Source organism: Gekko japonicus, unplaced genomic scaffold, assembly GCF_001447785.1.
Source record: "Gekko japonicus isolate JY-2015 unplaced genomic scaffold, Gekko_japonicus_V1.1 scaffold280, whole genome shotgun sequence".
Lineage (NCBI taxonomy): Eukaryota > Metazoa > Chordata > Lepidosauria > Squamata > Gekkonidae > Gekko > Gekko japonicus.
In genome coordinates, this window is record NW_015173130.1 from 1,052,592 (window position 1) to 1,074,147 (window position 21,556).

The window sequence follows — 21,556 nt, forward strand, 5'->3', positions numbered from 1 at the left end:
TATTCTTAGGGCCTCCTTTTCCTCATCTCTGGCCAGTCTTATGGCCTACCTCACTTTGGCGCTCCTTGCATTCCAAGCTGGGAGATAAACAAATCTTTGGTCTATAGCCCAAGCAGGCCCGTAGCCTCCATGGGGCCCACGGGGCCCGGCCCTCCCGCTCGTTTTGCAGGCCCCCTCCCTCCCGATCCTCTGCTCCCCGGGGGGCTTGGCTGGCGCTGTCGGGATCCGCAGCAACGCGCCAGCCCGCCTCTCTTCGCCCCGAGTCAGCCACGCTGAGGCGCAGGACGCGGCAGAAGAGCGGCGGAGCTCAGGGAGGGAGGGAGAGTCTGAAGGCACCTGCTCGCTCGCCGGGTCCCGGCTTTAAAGGAGCCACACACGCGCGCTGGGCTGCAGCCTGCAGGCAGGTGCCGCCGAGTGGCCTGGGTGCCACGAGAGGAGGGGGCGCCCATCCTGAGCGAAGCCCCCTGGGACGCCCCTCCTCCCGCGCCCGGGCCACTCGGCGGCGCCTGCCTGCAGCCCAGCGCGTGCGCGGCTCCTTTAAAGCTGGGACCGGGCGAGCGAGCAGGCGCCTTTGGACTCTCCCCTCGCCACACTCCGGCAGCTCTTCTGCCACCTCCTGCGCCTCAGCGCAGCTGACTCGGGGGGCGAAGAGAGGCGGGCTGGCGCGTCGCTGCTGATCCCGACTGCGCCAGCCAAGTCCCCGGGGAGCAGAGGATCGGGAGGGAGGGAGGGAGGGAGGGGGTGATGTGTGTGTGTGGCGCGCGTGCGCACACACGCTCTGGCCCCCTTTCTTTCCCCAGGGCACCCCCACAAGTAAGGGGTTAGCTACGGCCCTGGCCGCAACCCAGGGGATCCGTGGGATCCCGTCGCAGCGTCTCAACTTTGGTGTGGCTTTTAAAAGCCGCGCTTTGAGCGACTTATCCCCTGCCATGTGGCAGGGGCCTAAGTTGTACAGCTGTCATATGAAAGTAGATTCAAAGGTCACTGGAGTTTATCACCAATGAGAAAATGTGCAGATTGTGTTTGTACCTAGATAACATTTGCTTTCTCCCACTAAGCTGATTGGTGGGAAGTGACACGGGGATTTTTCCCTAGGTGGCAAACAGCATGCCCCCACTTTATTTTGGAACTTCCACATTATGGCCATGCTCCTTCCGAGCATGGCTCATGGGCCTCCCATGGCTTTCTCTTTTAAGCTGAAAGAAAGAAAAACCTCCTTTGCTGTGACTCAAAGGGAAAAATGGTGTGCTGGTGGCTAATGCTCCCTCTAAGCCGTGGAGTGAGCAAAAATTCTACTTTGTGAGCTACTGGCATTAAAGTTGTGAACAAGTGATTTGGCTACTGCATAAATGAGTCTCCTCTGGAGCCATCCTTCCTGAGCGAAGACAAAAATGTGTGAGCCGGAGGCTAAAAAACTGTGAGCTAGCTCACACTAACTCAGCGCAGAGGGAACACTGGAGCAGAGCTTCGGCATGAAAACTCTGCCTGCAGCCGGTTTGGGTATGTGTGGATCTTAGTGCCCCTGTCCAAATGGCAACTCTCAGCCCCAGCATTCCCTCCTTTAACAAAGGCTTTTCTTCTTTAACAACTGAACTGTGGCTCAGCTGTGAGCTGTGGGTTAGTTGTCGAGCAGCAGGGAGAATCCTTGTCCAGTCCGTGTTTCTGCACTGATGTGAAGATCAGGAAGGGAGTGTGGAGTGATGGTGACCGCAGCAAGCAGTGCAGGGATGGTGACCGCAGCAAGCAGTGCAGGGATGGAACATGTGGATGCTGTGTTCCCACATAGGCCTCCATCCTCCTCATGGCTATTTCCACAGCAGGAAGCAGCTTTTCTGACCCCTCGGAGGATGCAGCCTAGGACAGGCTTTTTCAAGGTCAGCTTCCTTTTGGATGTGAGAACACTGGAGGTACCAGTTTTGCTGTACAGGCTGAGCAGGTGGCAAGCAAGCAGAAACATTAAACAAGTTTGCAGGGAATGCTATGATTTCCCTGCCAGCACCCCAAACCTTACACTTCCTTCTCTGGCTAAATTCAAATTGCTTGTTTCTCACTCGACCATGTGAGAAGATGTGTCTTCAGATTCCATCCACGGTAGATATTAAATAACCATCTCCCTGATGAGCTCTTAGTGGCCACAGTCTGCTATCAACCGAGAAATATTTTAAATACGGTAAATACATTACAAATCATACCAATGGGCTGTAGACTAAGCCAGAGGAAGAAGGCTTTCTCCTCAATAGAATGGCATTGTCGTAACAATATAGAGTTTAAATGCAACCTCTCTGTAGTGTAAACTTCCTGTTCTGAAATACTCTTAATTCTTATTCTAATTTTTACTATAAGAAGAGGAAATTCAGATGTCTTCTTTGATTCCCCGGGAGTGAGAACAGTATACAAGGAAGACAGATCATGAATGTGTAAATGTAAGTAGCAAAGAGTACCACTGTGGAAAAAAGGAGATTTACCAGATATAACTTAATATTCAGTGGCGAGAAGCATTGTTGTTGTTGCCTTCAAGTCACCGCTATGGAGACCCCATGGGGTTTTCAAGGCAAGAGACATTCAGAGGTGGTTTGCCATTGCCTGCCTCTGCATCATGACCAGTGTTCCCTCTGCGCTGAGTTAGTGTGAGCTAGCTCACAGTTTTTTAGCCTCCGGCTCACACATTTCTGTCTTAGCTCAGGAAGGGATGGCTCCAGAGCAAACTAATTTATGCAAGAGCCAAATCGCTCGCTCACTACTTTAATGCCAGTAGCTCACAAAGTAGAATTTCTGCTCACAAGACTCCACAGCTTAGAGGGAACATTGATCATGACCCTGGTATTCCTTGGTGGTCTCAGATCCTAATACTAGCCAGGACCGAGTCTGTTTAGCTGCCAAGATCTGATGAGACTGGGCTAGCTGGGCTACCCAGATCAGGGCTAGTAAGCTACAGACCCTGAAATGCCCTCCACTATGTTTCTTGTTGTGGAGCTGCGGTGGCTCAAATGGTTAAGACGCTGAACTGCGGGCTGTGGAAGGTCGGTAGTTCAGCAGTTTGAGACCCGAGTGTGCCGCATGACGGAGTGAGCTCCCGTCTCTAGTTCCAGCTCCTGCCAACCTAGCAGTTCGAAAGCAAGAAATTGCAAGTAGATAAATAGGTACCACTTCAGTGGGAAGGTAACAGTGTTCTGTGTGCCTTGGTGTTTAGTCATGCCGGCCACATGACCACGGAAATGTCTTCGGACAGCGCTGGCTCTTCGGCTTTGAAACGGAGATGAGCACCGTAACCCTAGAGTCGGATTCGACTGGCTTTTGAGCAAGGGAACCTTTACCTTTACCTTTATGTTTCTTGTTAATGTTCCAGGGCCTGCTTTGCAACCGATACAATAAGAATGTTGGCGTCTTTTTCTCCTCGTCCTGCTCCTGTATCTGACACAAAAGACCCACTGATGTCAGTGGGTGAGATTCAAGCACATGCTTCACTTGAAACCAGTGGTCTCTGACATGTTTAAGTTTGGCCGGATCACACCCACAGAAAAGTGGTAGCTAATGTTTATTCAAGCCTGAACTCTCCCTTGGAGCTAAAATGACTCAACTGAGGCTATCATACTTTGGGCACATTATGAGAAGACAAGGGTCACTCGAAAAGACAGTAATGCCAGGAAAAGTTGAAGGCTGCGGGAAAAGAGGAAGACCCAACATGAGATGGATTGACCCAGTAAATGAAGCCACGAGGGCCCTCAGTGTGCAAGACCTATGCAAGACTGTTAATGATAGGACGTTTTGGAGGACATTAATTCATAGGCTCGCCATAGGTCAGAGGCAATTTGACAGCACTTAATACACGCACAGTGTTTTTTTCAGGCACGGAGTCATGCGGTAGGCAAATTTGATTTTTAAGTTTCAGAGTTTTGCGAAAAGCACAAGACTGAGGCCAGTAAAAGAACGGGCAACCCGAGCTCTTCCTATTGTATCACCTGGATTCTTTTATCACAAATTAATATCTACAGCATCCCTTTGCCTCAAACATGAGTACTAACTGTCTGTATGTTCTTCCCTCTAGCATGAAGGCACATCCTTCCTCCTTCGGCCCCTTTTTCTTTGTCCACGAAAAGGCGGTAAATAGCATTTTTTAAATGCTAAGACTGCAATGTGCCGCAATTTTTATTTGAAAGAGAAATCCCCAAATGAAGAACTTCCCTAAAAACTGGCTATTTAACAATGCCGTTCTGCTGTCTGCTGTGCTTGTTGTAGGAATTCATATTCTCTTGTGTTACCCATGAGGCAGTCTCATTGCATTTCAAGTGGGTTTCCTTTCTTAGGTAAGTGTTTCCATAATTATCACTTCAAGGTTCAGTCCTTTTTAATCCTCTTTGCTGTCAATCAATGCTGCCAATGCAATAGTATTAAATATCACAGGGTTATATTACTTAAACTGTTCCGAAGTCCAGAAGTTTGGTAATTTGTTTTTGAAGATGTTAATGAAGGACTCAGAGGGTTTTCATTATTATTTTTAAAAAAACTTGATTTCTTAAAAAAATGTATCATATGGGCAATCAAGGCATGTCTTACGTATGACATTCATGTGCTACGTCTGTGATAATGTTGTCCTTTTCAGACACTGTGGTGGTGGAAAGTGCCGTTAAATCACAGCTGACTTCTGGCAGCCCCCCGGGGTTTTCAAGGCAAGAGACGTTCAGAGGTGGTTTGCCAATTTCTGCCTCCTCGTCATGACCCTGGTATTCCTTGGAGATTGCCCGTCCAAATACTAGCCAGGCCTGACCCTGCTTAGCTTCTGAGATCTGATGAGATCAAGCTAGCCTGACATTACATCCACATATACTAGGAGCAATGCTCCCTCTAAGCTGTGGTGTCTTGTGAACAAAAATTCTACTTTGTGAGCTACTGGCATTAAAGTTGTGAGTGAGCAATTTGGCTACTGTATAAATTACTTTGCTCTGGAGCCATCTTTCCTGAGCTAAGACAAAAATGTGTGAGCCAGAGACTAAAAAACTGTGAGCTAGCTCACACTAACTCAGCTTAGAGGGAACACTGACTAGGAGCCCTGCAGCCACACATACTGGGAATGTGTGCTACCCATGCCATGATCCTCCCAATATACATGGCTGCCATATTGTCTGAACAGGGGCAGTGAGCATAATTTTCATGTATATATGGTTCCGGTATACGCAAACCAGAACCCTGGGAAATCCAGGGGTCAATTCACATGTACCAAAGCTGTTTGCTCATGCAAAATATGCATGTTGACACTGTTCAGATGTGGTGACGGAGCATGTGGGCTTAATGTCTGAAAAGGGCCACTGTGTTGATTTAACACATCCTTAAAATAATTTGGGACCAAATTTTCTCCTCCAGAATTCTCAAAGGCTTGCACAGGTATTTCTCCAGTTTTTCTCTCATTTTCTTCCCGTCCACATTAACTTTCAGCTGCTTCCAATGTTCTGTGCCAGTTTGTGAACGCACTATCCATCAGACTAGCTCACACTAACTCAGCTTATTTTTGTTCATTTTCTTTCCTTCCGGTGAATTTACCAGGTCACATTTTTCTATGTGATACAGAACTCTCCCAAGTATGTAGAAATTCCTAACGTCTGTAAGTGGCCTGGTCCTCCTCAATTAATGTTTCACACTGTATCATTAACTGCAGTGATAATTATAATCATATTACAAACTCTCCATTTAAATCCCAATGGCAAATATTGATTTCTGGGATTTATAATCAAGCTTTTATTTGCTTATATTTAATACATGTCTTATTAAAGCTGACAAGAGGCTGAGAGTACCAGTTTTTGAGCCAGCAGTTTTAACAAGCCCTATACAAGCTGTTTGCTCCGCACCAACGAGCAGGTGGTAATTCTTGCACTCTAAACCGTGAAAAATTCGCACCTGCTACATATTATAAAAGCACACCAGTAGGCCTTTAAAATGTATCATTATATTATAACAAAGGAAATGGCCTACATAAATCGATGCTCGTTTCATACAATAATTGCCCTGCCTTTTGAAAAAGTTTCTGGCTCAGTTCGGACATAACCGTTGCTTAGTTCAATTATGGTTAGTTTCTGAAACCAGCCTTTGCCTTACGGGCAAGTAGGATACAAAGGCCTGACCACTTCTGCATATCGAATCCCTCATCCAAAGTCATTTATGAATGTTCTTAAGGCAGGCAAATGTTCCTCTTTCTGCACAACTGGGACTTCTGTGCTTGACTCTGAATTCATTATACAGATTTGGAATGTTTTACAAGAAGCAACGTGGCAGTGAGAGGCCATGGAAGGGTGCCAAAAGGCCAATGATGGGTCAGGATGAGTATCTAACCACATGAGTGACAGTCCCTTTTTCAAACTGCTTTCAGCTGCCTGAAAAGCCATTCGCCTGGATCCAGTGCTCCTAGGACATCTCTCTTCCCCTTTCCCCTGTAAGCCCCTATGACACGAACCCCCTTTATACGGTCAGTTCCGTGAGGGTCTGCGTGTCCGGACCTAGTCAGAGTTGACTTTATTTTTCCTCACCAGTCCTCTACACGCCCAATGTATAATATTCTCTTCGGGGTTTGTTTATTTCAGGCTGTCTTCTTTGAGGACTACTGCACAGTATATGGCTCCCCAGAAAGTCAGGCACCAATACTTGTAACATTCAAAAGGCACAGTTACTTTATTGTTGCACAGAAAACTCAACAGGGGGATGGGATATATTTACACAGGATGTTCTGATACTTCGTTGAATAAACAAATCACTTTGCCTTGGCTTAGGTTGTCTGCTTTCCACTCTTAGTTCAGTACCTAGATGTTCCTTAGTTCACACCACACAATTCAGATCTCACTCTCCAGTCACTACTTTAGTGGTTAATTTTTGACTTTTATTTGTCTGGCCCCTTTGAGTAACTGGTCACCTAACCAGCCTTCCAGACTCCTCTCTCCAGACACTCTAGCCTTTACTCAGCCACTTCATAAGTCCCTGTGGAGCAGTGTTTCTGGTGTCTGTGACCACTCAGGTCTTATACTTTTACTCTCCTCGGTATATCAGAGGAATCAGTGCAGAGTGCTCTTCCACCCAGGGCCGGCCCGAGGGGTTTCTGCGCCCTAGGCCAGGCGGCCTCGTGGCGCCCCCCTCAGATGTCAACCTCCCGGTAGGGCCTGGACACCTCCCAGCTGGGTCCTACTGCCCCAGACAGACTCTGCCCGTCCTGAGCCGCCTTCTCCCACCCAGTAGCTTTGGGAACCTGCAGGAGAGGAGTGTCTGTTTTCTTCTTCTTTTTATGTGCTCTGAGCCTCGCTTTCCGGCCGACCACTGCACTGCAGAGCTCGCAGCTGGAAGCCAACCCCCCCCCCGACTCTCGCTCCAGCCCGGGCACTGCCGGGGCGAGGCTCCCTCCAGGCGGTGGGCGAGCGAGCACGGGGCTGAGCAGGGCCGGGCTCCGTCGTCTCCCGGGGCGGGGCCTGGGGACACGGGGCTTTTCTGCGGCTCTCTGGCTGGGTGGCCGCTCGGCACTGTGGCCGGGTGTGGGGAGGCACGATGGGCTGCAGCGGGGTGCTGCTGGCCGCCGTGGCGCTCTTGCTCCTGCAGCATCTGGGTGAGCAAGCGAGTGAGCAAGTGGCGGAGGGGGGCATCGGTCCGGGGCTCACGGCGCACTGGGGAAGTTGTTGTAAGGTATGAGCTTTTGTGAGTCACTGGCTCACTTCTTCAGTGTTGAAGAAATGAGCAGTGACTCACAGAAGCTCATACCCTACAAGAAATTTTGTTAGTCTTTAAGGTGCTACTGCATGCTTTTCTGCTGCTACAGATTGACTAACCCATCTTCATCTAACACACACTGCTTGTACGAGCTTTTGCTTCAATCACAGAATTGGCACAAGAGGTGAGGGAGGGAGGGATTTCCTATTGAGCTTCATCCATTCTGTTCCTAAGGGTCCCTGACCTACATGAGCAGCTTTCCTGTGGCATGGAGGGCTGACAAGAGGACAGTTGCCAACTCCTCCTGTTATGTATGCGGACCGCCAGCAGGGGTCCGTGGCTACAGGCAGGAGCTTAGCTCCTCAAGACAATAGGAACTGAGGATCCTAGTTCCCCCAGCACAGACCAATAGGAACTATGGCGGGAGATTCAAAGCCCCCAATGGGACTGTGGGTGTGCTGGGTGGGTGTGTATATAGTTGTCCTTGCAGGGCCGTTTTGCAGTTTCGATGTTTCGAAATTCAAACCCCCAATGGGACTGTGGGTGTGCTGGGTGGGTGTGTATATAGTTGTCCTTGCAGGGCCGTTTTGCAGTTTCGATGTTAAGTACAATAAACATGTGCAAACGCATGTCGTCGTCCGAGTCCTCCATGCGGCGAACCCAGTACTTTTCACCTCCCTCCTTGGGAAATTTCTGGAGATTTTGGAAGATGTGGCAGAGTTTGAGGAGTGGAGGGAGTTCAGCGAAGATGTGATGCCTAGAGTCTGCCTTCTGAAGTTGCCATTTAACCTGAGGCCAAAATGTAGAGTGTTGCCATGTGATGCCCCCGGTGTGATGATGTCACTTCCATGTGATGTCATCATGCTGACGATGTCAACACGCAACATGTCTGTTTGGGGGAGGGGCTTCCCCGACTGGCCAGCTGGCCAGTGTCAGGTACTTCAATGACTCAGTATCAACAGCAGGTTCTTAACTAGATTCAGCTTTATTGATCAGAGTAAGGTGAAGTCGACTTGGACTCTTTGAGTCAGGAATGACGCATACAAAATGGCAATAGTAAATATAGTGGGTTCATACAATACCCCCTGACACCTAGAGGCCAATAAGCAATGAATACAAAACGCATGGAACTGTTTAACAGTACAGGGGTGAGCGGGAGAATCGGAGGCATTCCCGCCCAAGCAATGAGTGGTCAAGGCCAGCAGACAGATAAGGAGCAAAACCGAAACCCAGCTGCAGAGCAAAGCACATTCCAGCAGAAGGGAAAATAACCTCATGGCAGGACTACTCGACAGCCAGCAGCAGGCTGGAACCCCAGAAATCAGGGAAACCCCACCCAGACCAGGAGTCTGGCAACCCTTTTCGGGAGGTTCATATAAGATTAGGCCATCCTTAAGATATGCTGGTCCCAAGCCATATAGAATGGTACAGTTAATCAGTCATTGTTTTATTGCTTTCCTGCAATGATTTGGCTGTAGTTTTATCATGGTTGCTTGGTTTAGATTTTATGGGTTTTCAGATCATTAGCATGCTGCCGTCCTGATCCAGAGCAGGTGCCCCTCCTGCACAACCTGCAACTCACAACTGACTGTTACACAGACCCAACCTGTGCCCCCTGTGGGGCTGCCAGCTCTGGGTTAAGACATACCTGGATATTTTGGAGGTGGAGGCTTGGGAGGGAGGGGCTTGGGGAGGGGAGGGACCTCAGCCGGGTGCAGTGCCACAGAGTCTTCCCTCCAAAGCAGCCATTTTCTCCAGGGAAACTGATCTTGGTCATCTGGAGATCAACTGTAATAGCAAGCGATCCCCAGGTGCCACCTGGTGGTTGGCAGCCCTCGTCGCCTGTAATGTTTGAATCCATTCGATCATGATCAGTGAGCCTTTCTGAACAGTCTGTGCCTATACAAAAGATTAGTGGATTGTGGCTTCAGTCCTGAGAGATGTTTTAGGTGCACCAAAGGGCCCAGTGAAACACCAATTTAATGTCTTGAAACAGCAGCCGTCCCCCCCTCAGATTCTTAAAGCAAGTTGCATTAAATTCCCCTCTGTTTTTAAAGCTATGAAAGCTGCCATTAAAATGAAAGTACAGAGTCCCACTAAGCGTGATGAGCATTTGGGCCGATGAAATTACAATGTACTGTAACAATTGCCCCCCCCCCTTTCCCTCCTTCTTTCCTCCATGCATTAAACAGGTAATTCCAGCATGTCTTCGCTGCGACTCTGTAAAAAGCAATAAAAACTGCATTACTTAAACCAGGGGTGTCAAACATAAGGCCCAGGGGCTGGAACCAGCCCGTCCAGGGCTCTTATCCGGCCCTTGAGGAACTGGTATGTATGGAAATGTAAGGTACTCCCCCTTTTATGGTATCCCTTGGAAAAAACCTAGTCTTGCATATGATTAAATACCTCTATTGGGGCTTTTGTGGGTTCCCCAGTAAATCAATTGCTTTCACTGCTAGGAATTTTTCACTTGCTTTTGTTTGTATTTTGAGTAAAAATAATATTGTTAATTGGGTTTACCGGTGTCCTTTATAAAGTTTATATCTCTGGTGCCTGGTGTTACATTTTATGACACGCAGGGCTCTTTTTGTAGCAGGAACTCCTTTGCATATTAGGCAACACACCCCTAATTTAGCCAATCCTCCAAGAGCTTACAGTAGCCACTTTAAGAAGAGCTCTGTAAGCTCTTGGCTACATTAGGGGTGTGTCACCTAATATGCAAAGGAGTTCCTGCTACAAAAACGCATGGCTTGGCCCGACAAAGTGACGTTTATATCAGTTCCGGCCCTTATAACAAATGAGTTTGACACCTCCGACTTAAAAAGAGCAGGATTAAACCTCTAATAAAGGCTGCGAAGTATTTGAATATGCTATTTTGGAAATGCAACTTTAATGCAGCATTGCTAACATTTCCTTATCTTGTTGTTGTTGTTCAGTCACACAGTCAAGTCCAGCTTTTTGTGACCCCATGGACCACATCACGCCAGGCCCTCCTGTCTTCCACCGTCCTCTGGAGTTTGCTTAATTTCATGTCTGTTGCGTTGATAACACTGTCTAACCACCTCATCCTTTGCCATCCCCGTCTTCTTTGACCTTCAGTCTTTCCCAGCATCAGGGTCTTCTCCAGTGAGTGCTCCCTTCTCATTTGGTGGCCAAAGTATTTGAGCTTCAACTTCAGTATCTGGCCTTCCAGGAAACAGTCAGGGTTGATTTCTTTTAGGATTGACTGATTTGATCTCTTTGTAGTCCAGGGGACTCTCAAGAGTCTTCTCCAGCACCATAATTCAAAAGCATCTATTCTTCAGCACTCAGCCTTCCTTATGGTCCAACTCTCACAGTCATACAGTCTACTGGGAATACCATTGCTTTGACCATACGGACTTTTGTTGGCAGGGTGATGCCTCTACTTTTTCTTATGCTGTCTAGGTTTGCCATCCCTTTCCTCCCAAGAAGCAGGCGTCTTTTAATTTCATGGCTGCAGTCACCGTCTGCAGTGATCTTGGATCCCAGGAACTGCAAAACTATTAATGGCATATGAGTCCTGCCTAGGGTTGCCATCCTCCAGGTGGGGCCTGGAGATCTTCCACTATTACAATTGATCTCCAGACGACAGAGATCAGTTCCCCTGTAGAAAATGGCTGCTGTGGAAGGTGTACTCCATGGCATTGGACCCAGCTGAGGTACCCACCCTCCCCAGGCTCCACCCCCAAAATCTCCCGGAATTTCCTCACCCAGGTCTGGCAACCACAGCTGCCCTCTTTTTTATCTGTTCGTCCTGCTTTCCTGTGCTGCAGCTGCACTCCCAACAACACTTTCCTGGTAGTAAGCCCCACTGAATAACATAGGACTTACTTCTGAGTAGATCTGCGTAGTATTGCTCCCTACATCTTGTGTCAGATTGACTGACAAGGAAACTATGGTTAATGTCAATAAAGTGCCCTACTTGGAAATATCTTTGTATAGATACTAATATAGTAAAGCATGGTGTTACATCCAGAACGGAGAAAGCTAAATACCCAAGGTTGTCACAATGTTATCTCTGGGTATTTCTTCCATTAAGGTAATAACTATTTAATTATAATTGCAACAGTTCTCTGAAAACCTTTTGATGTATCATTATGGATATAATGCAGCAGCATACAGATTAAATGAAAGTAACATGCTGTGCTTCAATGGAACAATAAGTATAATTTAAATGAATCACTCAATGAATAATGAAAGCCAAGACTCGGGAAGGTAGTGTAATAGGTAATTTACTTTGAATTTTCAAAATTATAAACACACTTTACCCTGTAATCCTTATTCATAAGAACATAAGAGAAGCCAATGTTGGATCAAGCCCATCCAGTCCAACACTCTGTCACACAGTGGCCAAAAATACCAGGTGCCATCAGGAGGTCCACCAGTGGGGCCACTGTGGTGTAGTGGTTAAAGCATCATACTAGGATCTGGAGGACCTGGGTTCAAATCCATTCTGCCATCAAAGCTGGCTGGGTGACCTTGAACCAGTCACCAGCTCAGTCTGACCTCTCTCACAGGGTTGTTGGTTTGAGGATAAAATGGGGGTTAGTTTTGGATGAATGATCTAAATGAGCTGTTTTGGTTTCACACAGGCTGGAAGATCAGTTGTTTTTAAAAATGGTAAGTCTACAAGCTATAATGTTCACTCCCAGTTTTTGTGTTCCTTTATAAAGCCTCCTTGTAGTTAATGCCAAGTCATGGGGGGGGGGTGAGCAATGAACAGCCCTCCCTGGCAGCACCCATTCCTCCCAAGTCTATCCAGGAACAGAGCAGATAAGGATATGGAGGTGGGGGGTGGGGGTGGAGGAGACTCTTTGGTTACAGTCATTCCCACCAATATCTGGGTTGAACACTAGACAGCCATGCCCTATGACAAACTGCTACTGAATCTTAGGATGGTTTCAAATGTCATAAAGCACAGGAAAGGGGGAAAGGCAAAATCCCATTGGGCACCCTGACCCTCTCCTAAAGTAGTTCTTCCAATTCTGTCCACCGAATGAATATATTTTTGTATTCCGGAAATACATTTGGCAGTTATGGAATGTTCCGTTATTGAAGCAGAATTTCTGATTAATTGCAACCTCAAAGAAATGCCTATCCTCACAGAGTTTTACAGACCAAGATGTGTTCGGACAAGCCCTTGAAGATGCCTTGGAGTTGTTACAACAGGAGTCCAGCAGTGATTTTGGTTATGAACCAGGTAAAAAAAACCCCGCATTCGTGTTGATTATTGTACATTCTTCTGTATTTTCTAGTTGTCAGCATATTTTCATGCAGACGGGGTATTGATCCTTTTTCATAGTCAATGCATTCGGCATAAAAAACCCTGATATATATAATGCAAAGAACAAGATTGTACTGCCCTGCCTCAACACAACAAAACTCTGCCTGAGTGCAAATGATTAATATGCAAAATGAAGTTATAACAAACAGCCGGTATAGTTAACAAGAAAGAGTGCAGGTACATCTGTGAGTCCCAGGGTGACAGAGATTCTCATTGTGTGAGGCTGTTCTCCCTGCTAGAGGGAATCTGTGTCCCTCCTTCTCATAAGCGCCCCAGAATTCAATGGTATTAGAAGGGAGTACTTCTGCTTAGGAAGGCCATTTGAATATAGACAGTCCTTCTATACAATAATTATTATTATCGTATGGCATTGTGTGTAGTATAGCCAGGAGATCCTAAGATTACCTGGCAACCTGAAGTTCTTGTTCTTTTAGCATTATGCACCACTAGGTGGTGAGCTAGACTTATTTTGGGGGCTGAGAGAGCTCTGAAAGAGCTGTGACTGACCCAAGGTCACCTAGCTGGCTTCATACAGAGAAATGTGGAATCAAACCCAGTTCTCCAGATAAGAGTCCATCACTCTTAACCACTACACCATGCTGGCTCTGCTTCTATATATTATAGCCAGGAAGGAAATCAGTTGGTGCAAGGAAGCAGTTTTATATGGTATTCTTGTGCTTCATCCAATAGAGTCCTTGTCCTGGGTGCTCTAGTGCTCAGTCCCAGCTCTCTGTATTTTAGTATAAATTAATTTTAATATGGGAAAGGCATCAGATCTGCTCATTAACATAACATCTATCTTGCTGCTGACAACAGTTCATTGATGGGTTAGTAGCTTTAACCTATATGTTACTTTAAACAAAGCCAGTAGTTATCATTAGCAAAAGAGGGAACCACTTCCTTTTCTGAGAGAAACTGAATTATTGGAAACCACTTACATATAAATGGTGTTTGGTAATCCTCGTTAGTGTGATTTGCTATGCCATCTGCTATTTTCCCCATAATAAATTGCATCCAAAGCTTATCATACCATAGGTCTAATGACGGGCCTGAGACTGATTTCCATCCAGCGGCTACAGTAATTCTAGCTGCAGCCAATAATAAAGAGATTGTTTCTGTCATTCGTTTTGGGGGGAAAGACTCCAGCCACACTTCAAGTAATATTAATTCCAGCATCGACTAGTATATGCAGCTGGGAGTACTGTTGCCCTGGCTACCAGGAGTGCCACCACTGTGCATAGGGTTGGCCAAATGAATCTTACCTGGCGGCAGGGGGCTCCTGCCTGGCGTCTGGAGGGTGTGTGTGCGCGCGAAGCCAAATGGCAGCCGTTTGAGGGGAAAACTCTATGTTTTCCCCTCAAATAGCTGTGGCCCCGCCCCCAGCGTGCCCGGCGTCTGTACGTCACATCAGGGCGGCGCATGCGCGGGGGTCGGGTTTCCCCCAGGCCCGATTCCACAGGGGCGGAATCCGGGCCTCAAAAGCGGGGGGAAATCCGCCCCCCGGGGGGATTTGGGAACCCTAACTGTGCACCACTCACATCCCCTTTCCCAAAGATGCTGGGCATCCGGGAGCACGGGGGTGGTAGAGCACTTCAAGCAAACAGACGGGGAAGGGCATGGAGAAAAGTGGCGGCCTGGGTGGGGATCAGCAGCAGTCAGCCCCACCTGAAGTCCTGGGCCCTGGCAGCTGCCCCACCTCGGGTTAGGCTGATACCCGCCCTGGGCACAAACATCAGGGGACTCCATAGTTTAGAATAGGGCACTGGAAAGTCTCACGTTGTAGTTTTCAGTCACAAATGGCTCCGTTGTCCGAGTTCATTTATGGGTTCTCAGGCGTGGATGTTCTCTAAAACTTTGTTATGTGCGAATAGGTACAGGTGGGACTGTGCAATGTGCCAGCTGCAGCTATTTCAATTGTACCTTTTTTTTACTTTTTTGGGGGGGGGGGGGAGTTCCTGGTGTCAGAACTGAAACCATTGCAGCTGCTTCACATGAACGGCTTTCACACACATGACTGCATGTCAAAAGATCCAGATGGTCAGCCGTGTTGGTTTGAAGCAGTAGAACAAATTTAGAGTCCAGTGGAACAAAAACCTCCCCAGGACTCAACAGGGCTACTGGATTTTTATCCCATTACATAGTCCTCACATATGTGTTCTCAACAAGAAGGACTATAAATCCTCTGTATTTTAGGGTATTTCTTTTTCAGAATAGTATATTAGAATACTGAAGGGATGTCTGCTGACAGCATTACATCCAGCTCAAAATATGCTGTTAAGTGCCCTCCATGTCTGAGAGGAGATAATTAAGATTCTGTTGCTTCCCACAATTAGAAAAAACCTTTAGACATTTATCTGATACTTTGAAATATTTATTGCTTTACAAATGTTGACCTTATAACCTTAACTTATTTAGTTTTTCACTTTGCATAACTTAAACATCACCATGTGACATGTTAATTTGCTGTTAAATCCCTGCCTATAAGTTTAGAACCTCATCTACCATTCCAATGTTTTTGAAAAAGTGTGCCTTGCGCACAGAAGCTCATACCTTGAATAAACCTTTGTTGGTCTGTCAAAGAGTTACCATACCACAAGATTTTCCAGCAAGAATCTCTAACATCGAAAGTTTTTAACATATGGATCCCCTTTGCAAGTCATACTTGGGTATTCTTCGATTCGTACAGTTGTGCATTTTCAGCAAGTAGATATGTGCAGATAATTTCCAAAACTCAGTTTTAGATTATGCCACTGACCTGGAGGACAGCTCCTGGGGATAAAAACAACAAGAGGAAATTGTTAAAAATTAAACCAGGCCTAATACAGAAAAACTGAATTGATCTGGAAGAATAAAAACACACTAGTCTTGTCCAGGTTCTTTTGAAAGTATGTCCTTGTTACCCTAGATCCCACAGATATTTTATGTATTCTTTATCCCCTTTTCAAGTAGATTATAACAACTGCTTGACTTATCATCACCTTCACATCAGAACCAATTCAAGTCACTTGACAGAGTCGTTCACAGAAAAACCACTCTGTAGCTGGAAGAATACAGTAGTAAGTGAACTTCAGTATTAAACTGAGAAAAGTAATTTTTGTAATGTGTTGTATTGTTCTGACTATCTCAGTTACTAGAAACCATAGGGTGGTTCTAGTGGGAAACCTCCTGCCCTGAAACCCTGCTCCCTGCCATTGTGGCAGGGGGAAACGGGGGGCAATTCAGTGCTGGCAATATCCCTTCTGGTGCAAACTGGAAGTGATGTAATTGCATCAGTGCAACACTCTAGGATTCATCCAAAACTCTATGGTGAAACCATAATGTTTTCAGTGTATCTTAGAGTATTGCACCAATATGGAGATGTCACTTTCAGTTCATGTTGGAAGTGGTGTCACAGCATCAGCACGATGCCAATCACATAGGTCCACACCTCCTGCAATCTCTTGACAGTGCCAGCACTGGTCTGGCAACCCTAGATGGAAAATATTTGCATTGCATATGTACTGGAGAGCTTAAAGTGTCCATTAGAATGGTTAAACCATTGCCTGGGGAGACCAGGTGTAATTGGTAGGCATAGAAGTCAATCTTGGTGGGTCAAAAGAAATGTTAATCATAATCAGAGACCCACTTACAGTTAAAGTTGCCAACTCTAGTTTGAGAAATTCCTGGAGATTTGGTGGAAGAACCAGGGGAGCGTGGCACCTAGGGAGGGAAGGAAGCTCAGTGGGGATGTGATACCATAGAGTCCACCCTCCGAAACTGCCTCCAAGGTACCAAATCTCTGTAGAGTGGAGATCAGTTGTAATTCTGTGTGAACTCCAGGCCCCACCAGGAGTGTGGCAACACTACTAACTTTACCCAGCATTCTTTGCCTTTCTTCTATTCATATCATGACTTTTTTGAAGGACTTGCTGCACCTTCACAGAATTTCCCCTGAGTGATATCATGATTCGTGCTAGACCGAAATCCACAAAACAGCTCAACAATATCTGTGGATACACAGTTTCCACAGAAGCACTACCAGCCAACTGAGATCATTAGTATTAAATACACAATGCACCTGGGTTGCTTCTTTCTGCAGCCTACGACCACAAGATTCTACTACCTCATTCTGCTGTGTAGATGTGTAAATAGGTCTCCTACTCCCTGAAAAGACTCCCTCCTCTATTTATTGCCTGGAACCGCCTCCCAAAACACCTGTATGATGCCGCCTCTCTTCCTTCCTTCAAATCTGCCTTTACAACTCACCTACTCCAGAGGACAGACTTCTGATGTACTTTCTTTTCAAATTTCCTTACAACCCTGTTATCAATTTTTGGAAGAATATTGAAGCCAACATACATCCAGACTGTACTGTCTACCAGGCCCTGCAGACCGTTCCAGAAACTCAAGAGATTTGTTCTGCTACTCCTCTTCAGCAGAAAGGAGACAAAGGTGTGTACAAATTTGCATATATGCATTGGTTTGTTCCCAGATTATTCTTAGGAAAGACTGGACTCCTTTTACTGCATTCACTTGTATCAGGAAAAAGAATTTATATTTGCTTTTGGCTATATTAGGCTTTCCAAGCACTCTTCTTAGCGAAGGTGTATGTATATTGTATATTTACTCTGAGGTACACCCTATTTGGCTTTGAATTCCATTTCTGATGCATGGCATGTTCATATGTCATATCCCCATTCTTTCTTCTGTACTTCTTGGGCCTAGAGTCCATTACAGAAGCCTTGTTTTCCTTCATGGGGATGCTATTAGACAGATTCTGTTTAGCTGTTAATCTTCAGGATATTTCAGTGTGGACTAAATGAGCAAAAGTTACTGGTCCTTCCAGCTCCCACTCATGGATTTTCTCTGGTAAAAAAGTATAGACTTTCAATTCTGCCAATGTGTTTTGTGCATGGATCGTTCTCACAGGAGTCTTGCCAAAAGAAAACTCCTTAGGAGAACAGCTTTATGATGAAACTATAAACCAGTTTCAGTCTAACAATAATTTCTTCTCCAACTAGTGGTGTTCTGGTTCTGTGAGTAACCTAGGGTGCCCAGCTCCAGGTTGGGAACTACCTGGAGATTTTGGGGGTGGAGCCTGAGGAGGGTGGGGTTTGGGGAGGGGACTTCAATGGGGTACAATGCCATGCTGTCCACTTTCCAAAGCAGCCATTTTCTCCAAGTGAATAGATCTCTGTCACCTGGAGATCAGCTGTAATCCCAGGAGATCTTCAGCCAGTTTCTGAAGGTTGGCAACCCTAAGGTAACCAGGGGATCTGTAACAGAGAATTCTCTGCGTGGTATCACACTAAAATTCCAAGGATCCTTTTGAAGGAGCTAGGACAGTTAAAGTGACATTTAAGCAATGTATATATTAGTCTTTATCTGTAGATAAGTTATAAGATATAAAACATGTTATATAAGATATAAGTTACACAAATAAAAACTAACTTAAACATCACACCAAACCATAGTTAAGAAAGCCTAACTAGATTCTGGAATCATATCTCTAATAGCATGCATAACCTCCTTGAGCAGATTTTTAAAAAAATCCCTGTGACAACAACAACAAGAAGAGTTTAATATGATCAAAGACTAATTAAATAACATACACAATGTGAGTAAAATATACATTCAGACTGAAACATGTAAAAATAAAAATCAGGTCTGAGTTCCAGCAATAAGCCAATGAGATGCTTCCCCCTACAAATTGCTTCCGGGGTCTTATAGCTTGTCTAGCAAATTTTGCTACATTTAGGGTAATCTTTTGGTCTCTATCAGCTAAGAGCTTGTCTAGATAAAATCTGATATTCCACTCTGGGAAATGGTTACATATCAGCGTTATATAGGTGGCTCTAATATTTTGGTAAAGATTTTTTTTAAACCTGCAGATATTTTTGGGTACCCCAAGTTTGCTAGAAATTTTTAAAATATAAAGGGGAGAGGTAAATAAAAAGATAAAAGTTTAACATCACAAGCGTTTGGATCCAGACTCTACTGGCAATTCCCACTGATTCTCAATACAGATTTCAAAATAGATTTAGGAGATTTAAGTATAAATATATGGTCTGTTTCATTTGCTTTGTTTCCTGATAGGCAGGAAAAAACTGCGCCTCTTTGAATATCTTCATGAGTCTCTTCATAACCCAGACATGGCTAACTGCATTCAATGGATCGACAAACGCAACGGGGTCTTCCAGTTCATCTCCAAAAACAAGGAAAGACTGGCAGAGCTCTGGGGGGAGCGCAAGGGAAACCGTAAGATCATGACCTACCAGAAAATGGCCAGAGCCCTGAGGAATTATGGGAAAACAGGGGAAATAGTTAAAATCCGGAGAAAGCTGACTTATCAGTTTGGGCCTATGGTCTTGCAAAGGTTGTCTCCAGCTTACTTTCTGGAAAAGGGTATGGAAGTTGGCCAATACACCCATCCTGACCAAGGGTGCCCCTATGCAGAGGACTGGCTCTCTTACCACTATTACTCTTGCAACAACGGCCATGAGCTATATCCGGCTAGCAGTAACAGAAGTCCTTTCTGATAATGGATCTTAGTAATTAGAGAGAAGACCCACAAGGCCCTACTCTGATTATATACACATTTTTCCTCTCTTTTGAGATCATGCATGCACACGCTTTTTATTCCCTTACTCTTTACACCATTAAATCTGAAAATAATAAGCAAAGTTTCAGATTCACCCCACCTCTTCTATAGACTAAGCTGGAATGGTAATGGAAATGTTCAGACCTCCTAAAAGAAAAAAAGGGGAGCATGGGGGAGCCAGATAGGGGGAAGTCTACTGTAAGAACACATCCACACAGACACAAACAGACTTTTTAATACCTTTCCTTTGGAGGTATCCCAAGGATTTAAATGGAACTCTCTTCCAATTTATAGCAAGATCCTAAACAAGCTTAATTAGAAGCAGAACCCACTGCTATGAATGGGACTTACACACCCAATAAGTATGTTTAGGATTACTTCCATTTGTTGTAAGATTTGGGGTTATGTTATCTGTGGAAATGCATATGTAACATCTCTGAACTTCCTAGGCATAAGAAGTATCAAGAATCAGTACGGTTCTATGATCTTCTGCGCAGGGTGTTCGGTAAGGAGAGCCTCCTCCTGGGACATCTTCGGGAGGTGGCTTCAAGGCCTGCTTCTTTGCCAGGGCTTTTGAGGAGGGAGGCCTTGAATATAGAGTTGCCAGCTCTGGGTTGGGAAATATCTGGAGGTTTTGGGGGTGGAGCCTGAGGAGAAACTTCAGTGGGGTATAATGTCATCAAGTCCGCCTTCCAAGCCAGCCATTTTTTCCAGGTGAATTTATCTCTGTTGCCTGGAGATCAGTTGTAATCCGAGGAGATCTCCAAACACTACTTGGAGGTTGGCAACCTGAGATGAATGGCAAGAACCTTTTAAGGAGGGGAAGGAGAGAAAGAGATTTGGGGTTTCTTATTTCGTTATGGTTTTAACAGGAAATGTCTGTTAGCTTTTATTGTAAGCCACCTTGAACCACAAAGAATAAAAAGGTAAAGGTTCCCTTGCTTGAAAGTCAGTCGAGTCCGACTCTAGGGTTGCGGTGCTCATCTCCATTTCAAAGCCGAAGAGCCAGCGCTGTCTGAAGACATTTCCGTGGTCATGTGGCCGGCATGACTAAACACCAAGGTGCACGGAACGCTGTTACCTTCCCACCAAAGTGGTACCTATTTATCTACTTGCAATTTCTTGCTTTCGAACTGCTAGGTTGGCAGGAGCTGGAACTAGAGACGGGAGCTCACTCCGTCATGCGGCAACCCGGGTCGCGAACTGCTGAACTACTGACCTTCCACAGCCTGCAGTTCAGCGTCTTAACCACTTGAGCCACCGCAGCTCCTACCACAAAGAATGGCAGGGTATAAATGCTTTAAGATATATAAAATATCACTGTGTGTATATTACATTAAATACCACTTTGTGTAACAGGCTTGTTTCAGATTCCTTAGTGCATATCATGTCTTACAAAAGGAAATAAGAGTCTCGTATTATATGGGACTTTTTAAAAAATGAGATTAAAGAATAGACAGCAGTTACCAAAATGTACAAAACCATCATTACGCAGTTTTTTTCTTTTATTTTAAAGGGGGGGGGGAATCCTTTCTATTTATTTAGTACATTTGATCCCATCCTCCATCCAAAGAGCTCCAGGAAGCATACGTGGCTCTCCCTCCCCCATTTATTCTCACAGCTACTGGGATACTTGGTTAATATAGCAGAGCTTCACCCAGCCATAGAAGCGTGATACTGAGTAAATAAATCTCCCAAGAAGTATACTGCAAAAAAGACAGACTTCCATTTATTCAAGTAAATCCAGTTGACATTCAGGTTGCAGACAAAAGAAGAAAAAGAAGCCTAATCCAAAGAGTATTTTCCCAATCATAAATGGCCAGCTTGTCTGGCATCATGTGTGTGGGTGTATGAGGGCACTGTGTCTACAGGAGAGACCTGCAGAGACATGTGTCTCCATGGAAGGCCATATGCTGGGATGGAAAGGACAAAGTGAGAGAGAGGAGGGGTAAGAGGTCACCTTCCTGCCCCTGTTCTCACCCTGCTCCACCCAA

General features: G+C 45.6%; 1 protein-coding gene across 1 annotated transcript; it reads left to right on the forward strand.

The window, feature by feature from the left end:
- The first annotated feature begins 7,518 nt into the window (after positions 1 to 7,518).
- On the forward strand, positions 7,519 to 19,500 carry SPIC (Spi-C transcription factor (Spi-1/PU.1 related)). Its single transcript, XM_015422086.1, has 5 exons — positions 7,519 to 7,653; positions 12,787 to 12,898; positions 15,929 to 16,038; positions 17,302 to 17,413; positions 19,058 to 19,500. The coding sequence occupies exons 1-5, from the start codon at positions 7,519 to 7,521 to the stop codon at positions 19,498 to 19,500; spliced, it is 912 nt and encodes a 303-aa protein (XP_015277572.1).
- Positions 19,501 to 21,556: the final 2,056 nt, after the last annotated feature.

Coding starts and splice junctions, on each gene's coding strand:
- SPIC (XM_015422086.1), top strand. CDS start 7,519: ATGGGCTGCAGCGGGGTGCTGCTGGCCGCCGTGGCGCTCTTGCTCCTG. Junction 7,654..12,786: donor ACTGGGGAAGTTGTTGTAAG/GTATGAGCTTTT, acceptor GCAACCTCAAAG/AAATGCCTATCCTCACAGAG. Junction 12,899..15,928: donor TGATTTTGGTTATGAACCAG/GTAAAAAAAACC, acceptor CCCCTTTTCAAG/TAGATTATAACAACTGCTTG.